The 21226-nt window shown below is 30.6% G+C and overlaps 1 protein-coding gene and 3 long non-coding RNA genes across 11 annotated transcripts in view; 1 reads left to right on the forward strand and 3 right to left on the reverse strand.

The window, feature by feature from the left end:
• LOC100866959 (uncharacterized) overlaps positions 1–21226 on the forward strand; it is a 53355-nt gene that overhangs the window by 6200 nt on the left and 25929 nt on the right. For 4 of the 8 annotated variants that reach the window (XM_086913392.1, XM_086913440.1, XM_086913414.1 and 1 more), the window contains exons 1-10: positions 5431–5508; positions 6489–6728; positions 6892–7019; positions 7328–7970; positions 8516–9317; positions 9476–9553; positions 10436–10641; positions 11366–11601; positions 19566–19984; positions 20068–20118. In XM_086913392.1, coding sequence (XP_086769518.1) covers positions 5432–5508; positions 6489–6728; positions 6892–7019; positions 7328–7970; positions 8516–9317; positions 9476–9553; positions 10436–10641; positions 11366–11601; positions 19566–19984; positions 20068–20118 — 2880 coding nt within the window. In that variant the 5' untranslated portion in view covers position 5431. Of the gene's footprint in view, positions 1–1814; positions 1921–5430; positions 5509–6488; positions 6729–6891; positions 7020–7327; positions 7971–8515; positions 9318–9475; positions 9554–10435; positions 10642–11365; positions 11602–19565; positions 19985–20067; positions 20119–21226 lie in introns of those variants that run through there. The other 4 variants (XM_086913446.1, XM_086913403.1, XM_086913423.1 and 1 more) reach the window with 4 other exon arrangements.
• On the reverse strand, positions 4137–6477 carry LOC147658603 (uncharacterized). Its single transcript, XR_015293789.1, has 2 exons — positions 5790–6477; positions 4137–5151 (listed from the first exon to the last, which is right to left on the reverse strand). It is a non-coding gene; the product is annotated as an uncharacterized LOC147658603 (long non-coding RNA).
• On the reverse strand, positions 10933–13101 carry LOC147658604 (uncharacterized). The gene is made up of 2 exons (XR_015293797.1): positions 12911–13101; positions 10933–12771 (listed from the first exon to the last, which is right to left on the reverse strand). It is a non-coding gene; the product is annotated as an uncharacterized LOC147658604 (long non-coding RNA).
• On the reverse strand, positions 14354–18256 carry LOC116415613 (uncharacterized). The gene is made up of 4 exons (XR_004226240.2): positions 18001–18256; positions 15647–16169; positions 15273–15509; positions 14354–15163 (listed from the first exon to the last, which is right to left on the reverse strand). It is a non-coding gene; the product is annotated as an uncharacterized LOC116415613 (long non-coding RNA).

Raw genomic sequence — 21226 nt, forward strand, 5'->3', positions numbered from 1 at the left:
AAAACGGGAAAGATAAAATACGTATAAGATTTTTCGCGAAATTGTCGTCAATACTGTATGATTAATATTTTAAGACGTTGCAATATGTACATACTTTCACCAATCATTATCTTAACTTGATTCGAAATTTTAATTTATTTTATCCATTAATATTTCATTATAGAAAATATTAAATATTAAATATTAGAAAGTATGTGTTACGATATCCCGTAAACGATTATCTGACAATGATTAATCAAAATTATTTTTTCCACGATAGACATTATATTATGACAAACATCGTTATTCGATAATGATATTATTTAAAAATAGAAAAATATCGTTTGAAAACGCAAAATAAAATTTAAATATTATTTAGAAATGATATAATACCTATAGAATAAATAAAATGAAATAATAGAATAAAATTAGTAAAGGAAGAATAATAGCATTTATTATATTTCAAAGAATGAAAAACGCATAAGGAAATAACCGACTAGACCATATGTCTAAACACTCACATGCCCGTCGTTAAAATAATTACACGAACGTCAACAGCGCATACATATTGCGCATATAAATCATTCTTATCTCCTATCAGAACGCCTGTGTCAAAAACATAAATCGATTGTAATCAATCACCTTACATATAAACGTACAATCAATACCAAAAACCTCATGTAAAATGAAGAAAATCGCAGCTCGAATCTAAAATGATCAAAGATAATAGGTACGAACATTGAATTATGAGAAATAAAGACACCAATATCATATTTATCTCGTGCATTAAATCTTTTTCCACACATATACTAAAAAAAAACGAATCTTTCCCGAGTTTCTGAATCACTATGTCACGGTCTGTAGCAGTCGTTGACATCGCACAGATGGAGCATTACTGTCTTATGTACGTTCAGTTACGCCTCCACTGTAGTATCAGGTAAATGCGAACAACCGAAGCGAACCGAAGCAAAACGAAATATACCGAAGGGACTAACAGCTAAACTGAATTGTACGAAGTATATCGAAAAGACAGTTATGAAAAAAAAGCGCGGCAAAAGTTGCAAAGAATTGTATACAATTCTTTTATAATACTGATATTAGATATATAGTAGATAACTCAGACAAATATTTGAAATTTAATGAAATTTAATAAAGAAGTCAGATTGAGTTTCAAACAATCAAAAATCTAACATTTTCCTCCTTTGATTCATTTAAAATCTAAAATTTACGAAAAAGATTAGGTTAGGTTAAGTTTGGATTAAGTTTCTCTAATCAAAATTTAACATTTTCTCTCTTCACTTTAATATCTATTGAAAATTTATTAAAAAAGATAGAAGTTAGGCTTAATTGAAATTTGTTAATTACAACATTTCTAAATTAACTGTTCGAATAATTTTCCACCTTGAACCACGATATATCGGCACACGCACACCTACACCATGTCACTGCGTCAGCGATAAAGAGCGCCGATTGGTCGCTTCACCGGTTGCTTCTCTGCTCGGTTCAAGACCTAAAGCGGCTGCGCGGTCCAGGTAAGTAACTATACGTACCTGATCGTACTATGTTTCCCATTTACTGTCATATGTTCTTACGATCCTCTTTACTAGACGCTAAATATCGTTGACCCATCATCTGTAATCCTTCCATCCATAACTCTTTTCTAATAAAATAGAACTGAATAGAACACGGATCCAAACACCGCTACGTGACTCGCTCCTTCGATACGTCAGTGTGCCCTTAATATCGGTCGGTAATGGTCGCGGAAAGTGACACCAGCTTGCACCGCGGTTGCCTCGTTTTATTGTGCGAACGAGCATCGGTGGCTCTCGATCCACAGTCTAGCGGCTGTGTTTCGCTTGACCGGATGCGGTCGTAGCAGGATCGTGTCTTCGACCCGAAGATCGGATCTGGGAGGAATTAGAGGGATGCGTAGGTGTAAAGGCAAGGTTCTTTCCAATGTTTTTGATACAACGAAAAAGTGAAAACCGTATTACTTTGGGAAGAGAACGAAACTCGGTGTTGTCCAGTCCATTGAGCTTGTTTTAATTTTAGTTAATATGGTTCAGTGAGACGATTTAAAAGAGCTTGTGCTGTTCAGTGGTTTATGCGTGTTTAGTTGTGTTGGTTATATTGAAAAAAAGTTATTTCATTAGCGTTGGATTGTAAGTAAGTTGTTCGGTAAAAATTTGGATCAATTTGAAATTGAAATATATTGTTTCATCATTTTTTATTTCAAATTTGATAAAAAAAAAATAATTATAATAAAAGTTAGGATAGAAATTAATAGTATATTATATGAATACAATATTAAACAATAACATTTAAAATAATTTAAATTATTTGAAATAATTTCATTTCATAAGTATCCAATTCTAACAGAAATTACACAATGATGAGTATATAAATAGAAAAATGATTTAATTAATTTTATAAATTATATTATATGTATAAGTGCAAGTTAAGGATTTTTTGTTTGAATTGTTTCTTTTGACAAATTTGAAATAAATAAATCGCAAAGTAATTTATTATTGGATATTATTTTAAATAATTTGATATTATTTATATTTTTAGATAACATTATTGAAAATAAATTATATTTTATTTCAATTTCAAATTTATCTAAATCTTAAAGTTTACAACTGTTTATAAGTTCCGTTTCAATGAATGGATGTCTAATTGATTGTGTCTCGAATGTTCTTCGATTATAAAAAACATGTTTAATTGATTTGATTGTATGCACGATATTTCAAACATTTATGAATTCTTCATTTGCAGATATATTAATCTGATTCGTTATTTAAACATAAAACAAGAGACTATTCAGAATTATATATATATATCATTAATGACTCGTCATTTATTAATTTTAATTTGCTAAGATTCAATTATATTATCCATCTTATATTAATAAAAATATAAGAATATAAACAAGTATATTTTATTGAGAAATTTTAATAAGATTTATTTAATAATTTAATCGATAAATGATTATTATTATTATTATTATATTTATATTTAACTTCAATAGAATCGTCAAGCAAGAAATCGGTAAATTCCGGTCACGTAATGATATAAAGGACTAATTACTTCTTGAGAAGGTAGGATATAGAAACTGCAACTTTATCTTCGAGCAATCTCTCCTCAAAGATAAAGCTGTTCAACCAGCTTCATCTATTTCCAAGTTGTTCTCTGTGAAAGACGTTAATCCTTAGTTAGGATACCACTCTATCGAAACTCTCCAATTTTGTATGCAAATTCAGAATGCCTTTCATTACTGTTGCAATTGTATCTTCTTCAAATCGATGCTCTTTCTTCTTTTTTTTTTTCTTTTTGAATTTTTATTTTTATTTTTCTACGATTCTGTCTTTATCTTGTTCAGGCAAAAGGATGTATATTGAGGTGAAAGTTTGGAATTTTTCCAATTATAGATAATTAAGTTAAATTTTCTGCTAATTTTATTGTTAATTCAAAATTAATACTAGAAATAATAGTATTTTAATTTTAAATTTTAGTTGAAAAAATTTTTTGTAACTAAGATTCTATCAATGTTTTAATTTGGTTTTTTTTTTTTTAAATTTTTGCATTCTAAGAAATGTAATTAGTTTCAAACTTTTTGAATTGATAATATACTTTTAATTATTTCTTGTAATTGTTGAAGATTTTAAAGTTGACACATAAATCTACATAATTTTTAATAACTTCCCCTAAGGCTATTGTGTGGGATTAGTATGCAATATTTTATGGATTTGCTTTTATTTCTATGACTCTTGTCTTTATTTGATTGGATATGACGTGTCGAAATCCTATGCTAAATTTAAAAATTATTTAAATTTTCCATAACAATTATTCTATTAACTATTATATCTTGTCCATTATATGGATAAATAATTAATAGTTAAAACGATCGTTCACTTTATTGTAACATAAAATGAAGTACTATTAGGATTATGTAATGTTATAAATTAATAAGATATAAACATTTGCTTTCTAATGATATAAGGATAAATGTTTGCTTCGGGAAACTTGTGTTCTCTATGGATGGAGGTTAAAGGTATGTAGGCTAACGGTATACATATAATTGAAAAAAACCAATGAAAGGAACTGAAAGGAAGCTACTTTTGTTTTGTATTCGTTTCATCCGATATATAATCTGCATCTTAATTTACATTTATATATTCTCTTTTTAAAAGTACATTTATTTATCTTCATTGACGAATTGTCTTAGAAATTATGATATAATTATCTTAAAGATTAAATATATATTTCTTATGAAAAGTATTTATAAATCAATATCTTTATTACACGTTAATTAAGCTTTAAATATATCATCAAATAATATTATTTTATATTTTATTATAGGATAATATTATCTTTTTAATATATATATTATAAAATTCTCGTAATAGAAATACTTCACATCTTTATTTTCATCATTTATTCGCAAACATCTTCATTTTTTTCTATTTCTCACAAAACATACCTTCCACCTCACAAGGTAAACAAAAATCTACTTTTTTCACGGATGATAAAAACGTTTTAAAACCAGCTACCGTTTATTTACGTTCCGTGTTCTTACACCATGGCGTCCAGTCACGATATTCGAATAGGAAGTGAGAGAGAAAGAGAGATAGGAGAAAGGTATCCTGATCGGGATATCTAAAAGCCAAAGGAAATATCGTTCATTGTTATTCGGTCGTGTCCATTGCACCGTACAGTGTGTTGCGTTAATATGCTTTATCATTGTGCCCTGACGGGAATGGAAACCAGATATATACCCGGCAGGCTACACCTACGAGGTTATACTAACGCAACATTGGCACCAACCAAGAAAGATGTAGCAATCTTTCCTCTGCGCGCTGTGTCCATTCTTTTTTTATAACAAAAGGGACTAGATACGTCAACTGCACGATTGGACATGAGTCACTGTCATCGAGCCGAATCTCGGGGAAACTTTCGTTTTACTCGTCTCAATATCGTTTCGATATATCGTTATTTGAATGTTCTTGATTATTCTTCGGTAACTTGAACGGATGAGACAGTTGTCTCGAACGGTTGTCGCGAATGAAATTTAAGAGAGAAAGTGGATTTCGTTGAAACTTAATCTTTTGTGGATATTTTTTAAAATTTTGGAATTTTTTGGTGTATGGAAAAAGTGGATTTAATCGGAATAACCTGAAAATTTGAAGAAAATTGTACTTGTATAATTTTTTTTTTTTTTTTTTTGGTGAATCGAGTGAAAAAGTGAAGTTAATTGAAAAAGAATATTTATGTGTAGTTTCTTCTTCTAAGTATCTCTAGGAATTTGAGGAAAATTATACACAAGTTTTTTAATTTTGATGGAAAAAGTGAAAGTAATCGTTTTATCTTTACTTTAAATACTACTTGATTTTTATTTTTGGTGAATTGAAGGAAAATAGTGTATTTGATCAAAATTTAACTTTACTTAAGCCTAATGTGTAAGGATTGTGTCTTAATTTTATTAGAAATTCTTACTCAAGAATGGTTGCAGTGCATAAAAGTTGAAAAAAAGTAAGATGATTGAGCAATGAACTTTAACAAAAATTTAATCTTTGTGCATGATTTCTATCGACATTAAGAGAAGAATTGATAAAAGTAAAAAAAAAAAATTCCATAATCTATCTATCTACAAGTTCTATCACAAGTGTCCATATCTGTATTAGATATACTTTGTTTTGTTTAGAATCATCTGATTGACGAGCAACTTATAATTTTATTTCATCATACGGAATAATTGAAAGGCAAAATAGAATATATCGAAAAAAGAGTATGCTATACTTCACAATACTTACAATTAGATAACCTTTATGGACCAATTGTGTGACGTTTCTATTTTCACAACAACTTTTCGGCTAACAATAAATCCGGCAAAGAATTTCGTTGCCCTATAGTGTCGAGTGTTATACAATAACTGCAATTAATAAAGCATCGATGCAATTTGTCGTTACATCCAACGTGTCGATTACCTTATGCATTTCCGCTTCGATTGTTCCCTCCAATGTCAAATTTAAAACGGATGCTCTTCGACGGTCGAACAATGCCACGTCTTTCTTTAATAATTTTTATTCATTCCTTTTATCCATTAAAGAAAAATTATCTCTCGATAATAGATTGTCCCAAAATTATCCATTCTTAACGCCGTATAATTACTCTCGCTCTCGAAGAGTTTTATTCCAAAAACATTCATTCGAATTCGCCGTTGAGGAACGCATCACATGCGCTCGTTTGCACGAGTACTATAGTATTGACGATACCTTGGCAGGTAATCATAACTTCGGCCAATGGACAATCGACATCGTTCAATCGTCGTGATCTCTCTCGAAATTTTCACGAGGCGACGATAACAACAATTTCTTCCCGAGAAATTAAACGAAATAATACTTAAGTAATACTTTAATCAAATATCTAAAGAAAAGAAACATTCGAATCGACTGGATTCGATGGTATCGTAGATGCGATCGGGACTGCAAAGGGAACTGTGCGTTTTACAGAAGACTGAAGGCTGATCTGCAATATCTGCGGAGGAGGGGACTTCTGAAGGCGTCGGGTGAACTATCGTACCAAGGACGTAAATGCGCCAGATGCGGTGCACCGTTTGGTAGATTTTACAACACCGGTGCACCGTGTGCGCGGTGCAGGCACAGAGTTTGCAGGCAGTGCCGTATCGAGGTCAGGAGCCCCACCGATAACAAAGAAGTCGAGTGGATCTGTAACGTTTGCTACAAGATCGCGTGAGTAATCCTTTGTTGCGAGAAGTTTCTGATCCTCTGAAATTTCTACGTTTTGAAGGGATTGTTTTCTTGCCCCTTTTAAAATTTTAATTTTATTTGAATCTTTGTTCGAATTAAATTTCTTCTTGCAATCTTTTTTTTTTTTTTTTTTTATTTATTTTAGGGAATTGCACGTCGTCACCGAGAAATGGACCTTCGAAAATTCGATATGTAAAGGATCTATAAATGGAAAAGCAGCGTCGCCTGTAGAATTATTGAAGCATAGCATCAGACGGGCTTGGACTATTAATGGTTTGTTACCGTTCTGTTCAATTATTATATCATTACTCTAAATTATATCGAATGATTTACGTGAATAATTAATACGAACATCGATATGAAATATTTAATCCAACGTTTTCTTATTGATTCTTTTAAGAAGAGGGATTAAATTAAATTTAATTAAAAAAAAGTAAAAATACAAATTCAACAAAAATTTTATATTTTCATCGAAAAAGCTTACGACGAAATAATAAATCTGCATGCAATAATAATAACTTCAACTTCAACATCGAAAGGAACGCGATAAATAATCGATCGCACTTTGCATGCACGTACAGGTCCACCCACACGCTGGTCAGCGGCCAGGAAATCGGCCGAGTTTCGAGTATATCGGAGTTTGCCGTCCCGTCATCAGGAATACCGAGAAATCATTACCAAGAGCGAAATCGTAAAATCGGCCGGCATCGAAACATCGAATAACGCGAAGGAACCAGTTATCAACGAGGCAACCTTACATACCGACGACTGTAATGATTCTACGAAGGAGGATCCGTGCAAAGATGCGATAACGAAGAGCGAATCGATCTCTGTTCACGAGAAATTCACGCCACGAGCCGAGACGAACGAACGAACGAACCCGAAACGAGGGGAGAAACCGTCCAATAAACAGGAAGAGGAAGTGCCATCGTTGGATGCCATAAAAACGAAGAGAAACGAGCGATCCTCGTTGGCCAACGGTAATAAAACGAAAATCGAAGAGCAGGAGCAAGAGGTCGGTAGCCAGGAGCAGTGCACGCCGAGGATTTCTTTGATAAAACCACCGAGGATATTGTCCAAGTTTATTTCACCGGAGATAAAATCGGGCACGATTAAGCATGGGGAGAGAAAATCGAATATACCGATATTTAAGAGAAGCTCCAAGGAGTTTGAGGACATTAGAAGCCCCCAAGAATCACCTAAACGTTCTCTCATACCTCAAAGGTAATATTTTCTCTTAGGTCTAGAATTGAGAAGGAATTTTTGCCAGTGAGAGATTGCAGAATCATATTTGATCTAGTTTTAAAGCGATTTGCTTAAAATTCTAATTCTCTATTGTGTGATAAAATAATTTATTATTAACAAGAATGCGAGAATCTAATAGAATCCAATATTTTTTGTTTCTTAAGTTCAAGTTTTAATTTTCTTGCTATCTTATATTTGAAAGAAATATAATAATTCATGCACATAAATCTTATTTGTTTATCTACATGTATAAATTATTAGTAACTATATATATATATATATGTAATATTTGACACAAAGTGTTTATAAAAACTTTAAATTTAATATTTTATTTCCATAATCAATTTATCAAATTTTAATAATCATGTCACTACAATAATGTAAAGAGACAAATTAAATTTGTAAGGATAATGTGAAATGAAAAAAAAAAAAAAAAAAACTCACATCTACTTGCTAACAAAAATTCTTCCATATCTAAAAAAACTTATATACTTTTCACTAATTATCACCAAAACTTTTTCCAGATATCGAGGAAGTACCGACGATCTGCGTCGCAGCCGCGAGGATATAAGTTTGCCCAGCTTGATTCCAAAACTGCTCTCTCCCCGTATCAAGGAGGACCGATTGAAGCGTCAGGACAGCAAAGACGACATCCGTTGCTCGTCCAAATCGGTTAGAAAAGACACGAGAGAGGAAACTCGTGGAACTGGCGTCCAATCGACAGGGAAGGAGGACTCTAAGTACGTTATACGACTATTCCGGCGGGACAACAGCCGCGAGGACGTGGGTAGGGATAGCTTGAATTCAAATGCGAATAGCTCGGCCTTAGCTGCAAAAGGAAAGCAAACTGGTAAAGAAGAGAAGCAGGAGAGGACGGAGGAACAACGCGTGGGCGTCTCGAAATCGAAGTCGACGGTGCACGAACAAGGAAAGACGAAGGTAAGAGAAGGCAGCAGGGAGAGCCTGGATGGGAAGAGGAATGACGAGGAAGGGCCATGTGCGAGCCAGCATGAGAGAGTGAAAGCGGAGGCCAAGGAACAGACGATGCTCGACGTGGCCGTCAACGACGAGAAGAAGTTGGTGGAAGAGCAAGAGGGCGTGAAGAAAGGAGACAGGGAGGAGATACGTGGATGCACGGGGGCGAGAAAGGAAGGAGAGTCGATGGTCGAGGAGGCAGAAGTATTCGAGAACGATAAGAATAAGGACTCTATGAAGGAGACTAGTGAGAGTTTGATAGAAAATTCTGAACCCGATTGCAATGCGTTTGGGACGTTTGAGAGGAAGGATATTGGAATACATGGAAGGAGATCCGACGATTTTCAAGTGGTAGGTTTTACTAAGATTTAGTTGTTGAGTTTTATTATTGAATTGCAATTAACAAATTGTAAGAATGATGATTTTGACAAAGTTTCTAAAAGGAGTATAATTAATAAATTGTATACTTTTTAGTACAAATGTTGAATTTGTTCTTATTTTTGATCCAGGTACGGAGGAAATTTTCAAAAGAGGAGTTTTCTAATCCTGATGACACGGATGACACTCCCAATAAACGCTGTTCCAGTGTAAGTTTCCCAATTCTTACTGTTAGTCTCATTGATGTTGTAACATGATGCATTGTTGCCGATGAGTAATGCTTTCTATTATCTAAAGAAAAGAATAATGGGATAGTAATATAAATATGCATTTATGAAATTATATGTTTCCATAATTGGTATACGGCATGTTTATTGTATTAAACGAAATTGTAAATGTAAATTGTTATGCCACTTACAATATTCACCCATATAAAAGAAGCTTTTACGATTTTTAAAATACATTTAATTTAATTAAAATTAGATTTTAGTTTTATCAAATATTTAAATAGAAAATATCTGATTGTTCTAATAATTAGTTTTACACAATCTAATTTTTCATTTATTCATGAAAAAAGAATTACTTTTTTATAATATTAAAACATTTTTCATATAAATAAAAATATTTTTAAAAAATTTAATCTAAATCAAGAAATATTTATAAACGATAATATATTTAGATGAATAATTTTCTCAAAATAAAGAAGATAAATGATAAAACAATTTTCAAGAATTAATCAAACTAACTCTAAATATATTTTCCTTCTAATTTGAAATAATTTTTCAACCCATGTTTACACCATTCCATGAAAATATGCAACGTGTCAATTTTCAGTTCGAGTAAAACCGGTTCTATTCAAAAAATAGATACATATTTGCTATTACGTATCAGCCTTCTGATACAAATTTACTTCTAATTATACAATGTAGCTGAAACATATAATTATTTAATGATAATAAAACTTATTAATACAAAACTATTTAAAGAAAAAGTTATTCAAGTAAAAAAACATTTCATTCTATTCAATTCAATTATTTTCCAATCTCTCACAAAATAAATGAAATAAATAAATAAATTAAATCCCTTTCCAGCATTTATCTCCGGAAGCGAGTCCACTGAGTACAAGATCCTCGAGATACAGTCCAAGGGAGAGCGAGAGCGAGCCAACCCCGGCACTTCCACGGAAAACAGGCGACTCGTGCTCGGCATCCCAAAGAATACGGGATGCGATCACGAGGACCAGAAGGGAATCGAATAGCAGTACTAGATACGAGAGTAGCGGTAGCGAGAGTGTGAGGTGTGTGCAATTTAAATCACGCGACGGTTAAACTCGTGAAACTTAGCTCAGAACACGTGCCTCGAATGATCAATTCGAATAATCGATCATTAGGAAGTAATAGCGGAAGTTTTGCCGTCTGTGCGTGCGTTAGAAATCGAATCTGCGAGAAGTATTTCTGTAATGGGGAGGGAGAATGTAGCTGTTAGGAGGAATTTTGGAAATTTTGAATTGGAAGTTTGGAAAGATAGATTTCTTAGATTAGTAAGTATTAAAGGAAAAAAGTAAGAATAAGATTAATAGAAGAATCTATTTTGTAATCTATTTTATATAAGAAAGTTTTTATATTTATCATTTAATATTTATGATATCACTTGAAGAGAAAGTGTAATTGTAATTTTAAAATTTCATTATAGGAAAATAGTAGGAAATATATTTTTTGTATTTTCATCTTCAATAAAATATTGTATTGTATCCTAACTATAGAATGAATAATGATAAGCACAAATGTTTTTTCTCGCTAAATGAGAGAAATAGATATAAAAAATAATGGTTCATATTTCATATTCAAAAGATACTATTACGAATTTTTTCTATTATTTCTATCATTTCTTTTCTCAACTTTTTATTTATATATTATTATTATAGTTATTTTTGATTATTATTATTAATCTTTTTATTATTTGTTATAAGTTCACCTTTTATTCATTTATTTATTTATTTTTTTTTTACTTTTTTTAATTAGATTAAGCGAGACTGGTCTTCATGGATACGTAGAACTGGCTAGGAGAGTGAAATTTTTCGGTGGTAACGGAAGTGGCACGGTTCCATTGACGATCGGAAGTGATGAAGTAGTGCAACGCGATAGCGCAACAAGTGCAGGTGAAGATGATCCTCACGATGATAATCATGGAAGAACAGGTCCTGTTTCTTCTCAGGGAAGAAGCATGCTTCGTAGAAGAAGACAATTCGACGCCCAAGGTATGTAAATATAAATTTTTCAATCATTCCTATTTATTTAAATTTACAAATAAAGTTTACAAATTAACTATTTCAACAATAATTATAAATCACTATACCGTACCTAAAATTGATTAAATTAATACAACTTTATACGTTACGCATTATCTCATAATAATTATTTCTGGAAAAAAACAATATAGAAATTCATGCATTTTTCCACAAACATCAACAAGAAATTCCACTATATATAAGATCGTTAAATTTTCTGCACCATATCAAATTACTTGAAATAAAATTATTCCAATTACACTTGTTTTCAAATTAAGGCAAAAAATTATCATTTTCACCAGTCCTCATTACCTCCATAACATTGCATAAAAGCAGTCTTACTGCTTATCCATTTAAATGCATCCCAGGATGCACACCAAGCTTGTTAACAAAGAAACAAACGAAAGTAACGATGAAATCTTGGCGAGGCAAACGATCCATGAAACAATTCAATCCCCATAATCGAGTATCCGTTTCCAAGAACAACACTGGTGCGTTTTCTCGCAATTGCCATCGGCAATTTGACGAACAATCGAACAGGTATATAAATCAAAAATCGGACACGGCATGTCATCCGCCAAATTTTCATCGATTTCATGAATCATAAGATGCGATTCACCACGGTGTGTACATTAATCGGTGGAACGAAGCGTAGAGATATAAGGTGTGTAATTGAACACTGGGATCGGGGAAGGCTCGTTCGCATTTGTATTCTGAGGCTGGTTAGAAGGCATAGCCATAACTAATAGAGTTACTAATTATCGTAGGAGCGAGTAACATTTCGCTTTCGCGACCGCCTTCATACATTTATGCGTTTTGTGTGTACATTTGCGTGTAACATGCGCTGTACTCTCCTGTTCCTCTTCTCTTATTGTATTGCTGAAATGACATTGTTCTATATTAATCATTCGTTGGTAATTTGTTAGTAAATTTAAAATTATAAATTATTTAATCATTTAATGTTACTTATCTTGAAGTAATAGCATTTAGTAATTCTATAATATTACTTTTAAAATTACACATCACACATATCTAATTTTCTTGTTTGACTTTTCCTCTGAAATTTAATTATACAGTAAATAATTTTTATATTTCTCGCTGCAACGTATCGAGTAAAATTTGTTTCAGATATTATTTTTCCTAAACAAAAACAGTTGAATTAGGTAAAAGTAATCACTTTGAGACAATTATTTCAAATAATTTTTAAGAATAATAATTCAATGTTATGAATTTAACGTGTACAATATCTCTCGTAATTAAAACTACATTATCGGCATACCTGCCAGAAACAGCTTCCAGCTCGCGTATGTAACACATGCTTGGATAAGTCCATCGATTATCGAAACCATTGGCATACTAGCCCCGTATGAAACCAGCCTGTGCCTCTCGTGAAACCTGCGAACTCCAGAATAGTATTATCAACGTAGCGAGCGCGATATTGTTTCCGTATCAAACTTCAAACGCGAAATCGTGTTTGATAAGAAAAATATTGCATACATATCCCTAATCAGTGAACGTGCGAAAAATACGTAATAAGTGGTCATATAAACACGGGATCAGGGATATTAATAGAAGTGGCCATTGATAAATATTTTTATCGACGATAATATTGATAATAGGCGATCACTGAAATTAGTAAAAAAAAAATATTTTTACTTAATTTTTTAATAAATTGATTAAACGATTAATAATAAAATATTTTATATCGATAAATTTAAAAACTAAAGGCTAAAGTTAAAATTAAAAGTTAAAATTTGGAAAAAAAATTAAATTGTTGAGGTTATTAAAGAAATTTCCTTTCTCGATCGGTAAAAATTTACACAATTCTCGATCGATTTGGTAAAAAATTCGATACAACAGGCTCGAGGTAAAATTCAGGTATACCGTTGTTCTCGGTGCATTTCGCATGATACAAGCCACGAGCAGGGGATCCGAGTTGAATGCAAATCGCATGTTTCACGGCGTGAGATATCCATCCAATCTGGAGGGACCCGAGCATCCTGCAAACATGGACGTGAGAAGAATATGCCAACTATTAATCACCGGCTTCGTGTCCATGTATTTTTTGCTTTTTTACGCCGGGATTATCGTTTTTCTCTACATTCTTTGGATAGGATAGATACGTTCAAGATAAAGAGATTTTTTTTTAATTTTATTTATTTAAACGAACGGCTTTTGTTGAAGAGAAATGAAAAAAAAAAATATTGGCTTTGAAACACAAAAATCTTTGTGTGTAGTTTTCAAAATGTATAATAGCAGCAGCTAGTGAGAAAAGTTGTGTGAATTCGAAGTGGGTATTACATTTTAGATTTATTTATTATTGTTGTGATTATCATTATCGATAATCATTTGCTTCTTTCTTTTTTTTTTAATCGTTTATATGTGAATGAATTGCAAAGAGAGAATAATTCACTATCCTTCGATCGAAGAAAGCTCGTAATAATTAAAAAAAAATTATAATTCCATAACAACATCGTTGGATGAAACTTGTTCAGAAAATCTTTGCTGAAAACGTGAGAACAACACGCCCACTTATAATCCGCTTCTAATTAATTAGCTACTCTCCTGAATAATGCTTATATCGGTACAAGGAATAGGAGGAAATTTAGGCGTCTCGATTGTTTCTTCTCTTACGGTATTCGCAAATTTTTCCATTGTAATAATTCTAATAATATGACCAAAATAAAATTTTTATAGTTAAGAACAGAGAAATTAATAATTATTTTAATCCAACTTTATATTTTGAAGATTAAATGTAAATGGCATAAATATTTGATTCTTTTCTATTTTTTTTTTTTTAATTTTTAAAAAGATGTATAATTATTTGATACCTAGATCATTTAATTTGGTATTTCTACAAAAAAGAAAGTATTTGAAGTGTTAATATTAAAGAATGATTAAAGAATGATTCACATATTAAAGTTTATGGATAAAAACAAGAATATCATAAGATTTTTAAATAATAATACATACGTGTTGCTAGTATTTATAAAATATTTTTGGAGAGTCGATTCTGATGAGTCAGATACAAAAGTTTATATAAAAATATCGTTTGAAGATTGAATTTTATTTATTAACTTATAATTAATTGAAGTTTGGGTTAGAATAAGATAAATCTATCTTGCCATCGTGCCACCTTCTCGCTCTATCTCCATCTCGCTTCATCCAAATTAAACTTCAATTATTTATAACTTAATAAATGAATAATAATCGATATTTTTTGTATATCAACTTTTGTATTTGTTTTGACGTTTAGAATCGATCCTACAAAGGTTTTCTACGAATATACATACATATTAACACCCTGAGAGGCAAGGTTTGAGCGCAGGAGAAGCAAGTAAGCAAGCAGGTGAGACGAAGCGAAGCGGTGCCCAGGAAAACAGCATAGAAATAATAGTATAACAACTTCTCTGTTTCGCTCCATAGTCCGCTCACCTGCGACGCTTATACAAGGTGTCGCGAATTCTGCATAATCGCTGCCATTTCAATAGTGAGCTTCGCATCGATAGTAATCCAAATATTTAAAATTCTACTATTAAAAAAATATTAAAAAAGGTCAGTATTCTATATTTTCCACAATCATTTTTGATTATATAGAAAAATTATATTCGCTTGAAACAATCTTTTCTTCTTTTACTTACCATAGGTATTTGTTTATATTATTCAATTGCAAATGAAACAATTTTTTCTTCTTTTCATTTTCATTTTCACAAAAGATTACTTGTTTATATCGATCAATCGTACTTATTATCTTTTCTTTTATTTATAAATCAAAAAAGGCTAATCTTTTGTAACATTTAATTCAAAAATGAATTAATCCCATTAGATAGAATGATTCATATTTCTATTTATAATTAAAAGTATATATATATTCCTGTCTGAAAAATTAATATTGTATTTTAAGATAAAAAAATAATTGCATTTATCTTTAATTAATATTATAGTATACGCAATATTTATGTACTTATTACTACTATAATCCAATATACTTATTATAATCTAATTCCAATCATACCAAAAACACAATTCGATCAAAACAATTGTCTTCATCCTCTATTATCCATTAGTCAAGGTAGGCCTGATTAAATTCTTATTAATCTTCACTGACAGCTATATTATTGTTATTGCCTTTTTTCACAGACATCACAATCTATTTCTTTATTATATTTTTTGCATCACCCAGTATACGCGTCACAATATACACAACGACGCCACTATAGAGGTTGTTCCGCGCTGTAGTAAGGTAGTGACCGATGCTGTTGGGATTCAGGTGTGCCTCAGACGCTCTCAGTTCTCTGGCGGTAGCCCACGCGAATCGCCACTGCTCTTTCTTTGACAGTGTGTCGTTTACCTCGAGACGATGACGAAAGATCCTGAATACGCACCGGCCTCCGTTGCGATACACTGGATAAGGCCCTTGCTAAGTTTTCCATCAATTTGACCAAGGTTCGTGAACTTGGTTGCAAGTATGACCCAGCAGGTGTTTTTGAGGTTGGAATAGTGAGTTATAAATATTGTTGAGAATGGGAATTGACGAGCTGTAAACAGTGACAGTTGCTGGTGAACACTTGGTAGAAGCATTAGTGGGAGTATTGGTGCTTTATAGGGTGACTCATAAGAGTATTTGAATATATTATTGCAAGTGTAAGTAGATAGAATTATAAAAATTGTATATATTTTCAAAATAGAATAATCTAATATTAGAAGTGTTAAACCAAGTTTTAAATTGACTAGGCTTGTTGCTTTGTAATTGCTTTTAACAAAATTAATATTAATTTTTATTTAATATTATTTATTAATATTAATTTATATATATATATATATAAATTAGTAAAAAGACATATAATAGTTTGTTTTAAAACAGTTAAATTAAGTCAAATTGATTGATTTTTGTTTTATTCATTATATATTATTCTATCATTATTATTTAAAATTAAATATTAAAATTACACAAATGCTTTTGGCAAAATTAATATTAGTTTTTATTTAGATAGAAAGAAAACTATATGGATCTAATTATTTTCATAATAGTATTTTGATTTTAGTTATCTTTATATAATACATATATTCAGATATATATTATAATTAATAGTTTTAATATTAAAAAGTTGGCAAAAATATGAAAATATAAATATATAAATTAAAATATATGAAAAAAATCACTTGCAATTTGACTTTTTAACTTGATAAGATAAGAAAAGTATAATTATATAATAAGTATATTATATATATAAGAAATAATAGATATATTCAAAAGAATATGAAATTTAAAATTTTTATTAAATATTGAATTTTTTAAAAATGAAAAATATCCTGTCTTTTGAATATTTTATGTATAAATAAAATTTGAAATAGAGTTGGAAATAATGTGTCATAGAATATTCATTATTAGAAGATCTTTATGTATTTATGCAAAAATTTGAATATATGAAATATTCAAAATATAGTATGCATTATATTATTTTGAAAAATAAGATAAATCTTTATTTAATTTCATTGATTGTCTTCAACAAAATTGTGTTTTTCACAATTTATTATTCTTTGGTACAATTAATTATATTTTGAGTAACTCAGAGATTTTATAAATATAATAATATATGAATTGTACAAAATTTATTAATATATCATTAGTAGACAGTGAATATCTATGTATTTATAAAAATTTAAATATATAAAAAAAATGTGAATCACTCTACTTACTGTTATAAATATATTTTCTTGAAATTTTTTGTATACCATGTAAAGTTCATACATTGAATCATTATATTATATGATAAATATAGTTTCTTGAAATTTTTTGGACACCATATAGGATTCATACAGAATTGAATTCGATACTCTCGAGTCTTGCGACTTTTACAGTATCATGTTTCTTTAAAGCTTCTTTTGTTCGGCACTGTATGTCTAGTTTCCGTTTTGTGAGGTTAGAAATTGATGTTTAGGAATTTTTAAATCAATCAACTTTTAAAGTTTAATTTGAAAATAAATTGTAAATTGCATTTTTACCTTTTCCAAATATATAATATTCTAATTTATTTAATAATAATAAAACATATTTATTATAAAGTGAATATATTAAATTCGAATACGAGAATTTAATACAAATCAAATATGATCTATTATTATTCGCTATCCGATTATTAAAAAATAGTATAAACGATAAATCACTTTTAAATTAAAATAATTTGGTCTACTGGTTTTTGTTTAAATTTTTTTTACAATAAAATAATGAAGTACTATTTTACTAATACTTTTATACTAAGTAATTTCCAATATATTTTTATTCAATTTACTTTTTCTATTATACTTATTTACAATTTATTTACACTTTGTTTACATGTTACTTACAAATTATATTTATTTACTTACAACATTGAATTTCAAACGAAGAAAACATCGGAATAGGTGACAGTGAACAAGAAACTCATTGGTGGAAATGTAAATGGCCGTTTAAGGTGTTCTCCGCGAATCGCGCGCTAAATTTAGCACTCTGCCTCTGCTAAATCGTCCAAGCGTTTATAACGATTCAAAATTTTCTTCGTTTTGAATTTTGAAAACGATAAATAAACTCGATAGGAAACGACGAGGTAAATGCAATTAGAAGCTATTTGGACGAGATTAATTTATTCTCACACAGGTAGCAATAATACGTTGAAAACAGCCTACTTTTGGCGAATAAAGAATGGCGTATGTGTTTATATGTTACAATTAATTCCCTCTATCTCCGCATTCCATCTTTTTCCGCTCCGAATTTTGCTAAGTCGGTAAAACTGCAAATTAAGACCAGATCATGATCAAATCCTCGACTATTCTCTTTTGATTGTTTTTACGATTCCATTTTCATCGTTTGTTCAATTTTATGCACTATTATGCTCAAAATTTTAGTTTGATCATTATAATTTGAATGAAAATAGATTTAGTGATTTTGGTTTAAGAAATTCATTGAATGCATGATTGATGCAATATAGTGATTTCTTTTATTCGATTTTATCTATTTAATTTTATTGATTCATATTATTATTAAATTTATTATTTATTATCATGACAATTCTATTCGATTAAAAATTATACTAAATAAATAATAACCTTAAAAAAACAAATTTTGTTACATTACATTAATCAGAAGTAATTTATTATAATTATAATTAAAATGAAAAAAGGATTTATAACGAAGGATACTTGTTGTTGAAAAATTTCTATAGTAAATTATCCCTTTCTTTTAATTCCTCTTTATTGCACCATACACAATAGTGCAGCCATTTATTGTGAGTCATTTTGTCGTGCCTGGGTACTTTAATCGTTAACGAGCAAAATTCGCCAGTGGTTCATTAGCGGTCAAGAGTAAACACGTTCATTATCTTCGTGGAATATTTGCTTAAGTTCGTAATTTGTCGATGCACCTTGCCATAAACCTAACCAACTTTCGATGAATTCGTTATTTTTGAACGATCAACACTCCACTCAGCTATTAACAAATAAAAAAAGAAAAATTACTATATTTATCCTATATCATAAATATTTCTTTACAATATTAATAATTAAAAATAATAAACTTGATAGTAAATAAAAAAATTTTAAATCAAACTCGTAGAATTATTTTCTCATGTACTAGTACGTTCGATATTTTGAAATTTGCCAAATTTCCTTTAACTTTGAAATATCAAAAATTTGCACAAAATAAAAACACGTGCGATATCTCAAAACGATACATTGAAAAAAAAAATATTAAAGCACACAGCTTATCAAAAATTTTCTCTCAACTCTTCGAAAAAAAAATCTTCTCCATCGATCACCCTGATAACATCGAAATCAATAGCGATAATTGTCGCTAATAACAGTTATCGATAACAGTTATCTTCTCATTCCCCTCCCTTTTTTTTTTTTTTATCACTGTCCTCTAATCGAGCACGAAACATCGTGTTTTGGGAAAAAAGGTTCCAGACGAAGAGGCCGATCACACGCGAGGAGTTGTTGCGCCGAGGAATTGCAAGGTTTCCAAACGTTGCACGTGATTGGCCGGGACGGAAGGCAGCACAGCCCTACCGGAAGTCAGCAGGAGCAGCCGCTGGTCGACTACAGGCGGCTGGTGTTCATCAGCTCGGACTCGTCCTCGGGAAGGGAAGAGGACGACGCTGACAGCAGTTGCTCGAGTTCCTCGTTCTTGAACGGTTTGCCGCGCGCAGGCAGCCGCACGCAGTCGTTGGAGGATTGTGACTGGGATTATTTCGAGAGTGGGTCTCTGCCGCTGCCCGCTGGAGTTCCGGTTGCCATAAGCACGAGCAACGTTGGCACGGAGACGAGCGCGGCTCAGGATTGGAGCTGTTGTCCTGGACGCGGGTCCACTGCTTGTCAGGTGGGTTTGTTGATTGAAATTTACGTTATTAAAGATCCTGTCGTGCGCGGAGATTCAATTGATTCAATTGATGCATTTTTTAGGAAGCTTGGATGTTGGATGAAAGAATCTGTTATCAGTTTCGTCGTTGCAAGGTGATTAAATTTGCATGGAAGATTTTTTTTTTTTTTCTTTCTTTCTTCCTTTTGAGAAGTTTGGAAAGTATCTTGTCAAGGATATTAGAGTGTTTGATTAAAAGTGTTCAAAATTGTGTTTATTTTAGCTTGAGAAATCATCTTTTTGAAACACTTTTTTTTTGATTAAAAATGATTATGATATATTTAAAGGTTCAGCTGATAATGATGAATTTTTTAGGTAGCTTGGATAGTGGATGACGATATTTATTATCTATATCATCGTTTTAAGGTGAACAAAATTGCATGAAAGATTTTTGGAAAATTGGTTAAGGATGTGAGGAGGTCAGAGTGTTTGACTCTTGATAGATGTCCAGAAATTTTATTTGTTTTAAATTGCTTGAATTTTTAAATATTGTCTTGGATGTGATTTCATGTCTTAACAAATAAGTTGGATCATTGATATTATTATCTAATCAAAATTGCATGGAAGAAATTTAATTTAAGTGGACTTTTGACATAATTTAAATAGCAAATGGAACTACATTGGAAAAGAAATAAATAGAGAAACGGTGTGATAATGTTAAATAAAGTGTTTTTGAAATGGAGAGTTTTAGATAGTGAAAATAGAAAGAAAATATTTTGAAAAATTTATTAGTAATAAATTGAAGGAATATATTATACTGCATATTTAAGGATAAAAATGTGGAGAAATAATTTATTTTAATAATTGTTTATACCTATCAATGAACACACAAGGAACATCTAATTTTACAATGGATTGTATGAAATAATCTTATAAATTTCTCTTGCATTTTCTTGTCTACCTCTTATCAATATCACGCTCTAATCTGTATCTATATATTACACAATTTTTATCATCATTGCAAAAATTCAATATTTTTCTTGCAAATGACCACTACTCATCAAATACAATTACACAATATATCCTAACTCATAAAAATAGAATTGAATTGACTTAAATTCAATTGTTAAATTTTATAAATAATTTCCATATTTAAACATCACGTCTTATTTTCGCAAATAAAAAATCAATCAAGAAAAATTCACAAAAATCTTCCATAATAATTTAAGATGATGCAATTCAAACATCTATATTTAAATACTA

Source organism: Apis florea, unplaced genomic scaffold (assembly GCF_048593485.1).
Source record: "Apis florea isolate Af1SG1 unplaced genomic scaffold, ASM4859348v1 contig_1914_pilon, whole genome shotgun sequence".
In the NCBI taxonomy this organism is placed as follows: domain Eukaryota; kingdom Metazoa; phylum Arthropoda; class Insecta; order Hymenoptera; family Apidae; genus Apis; species Apis florea.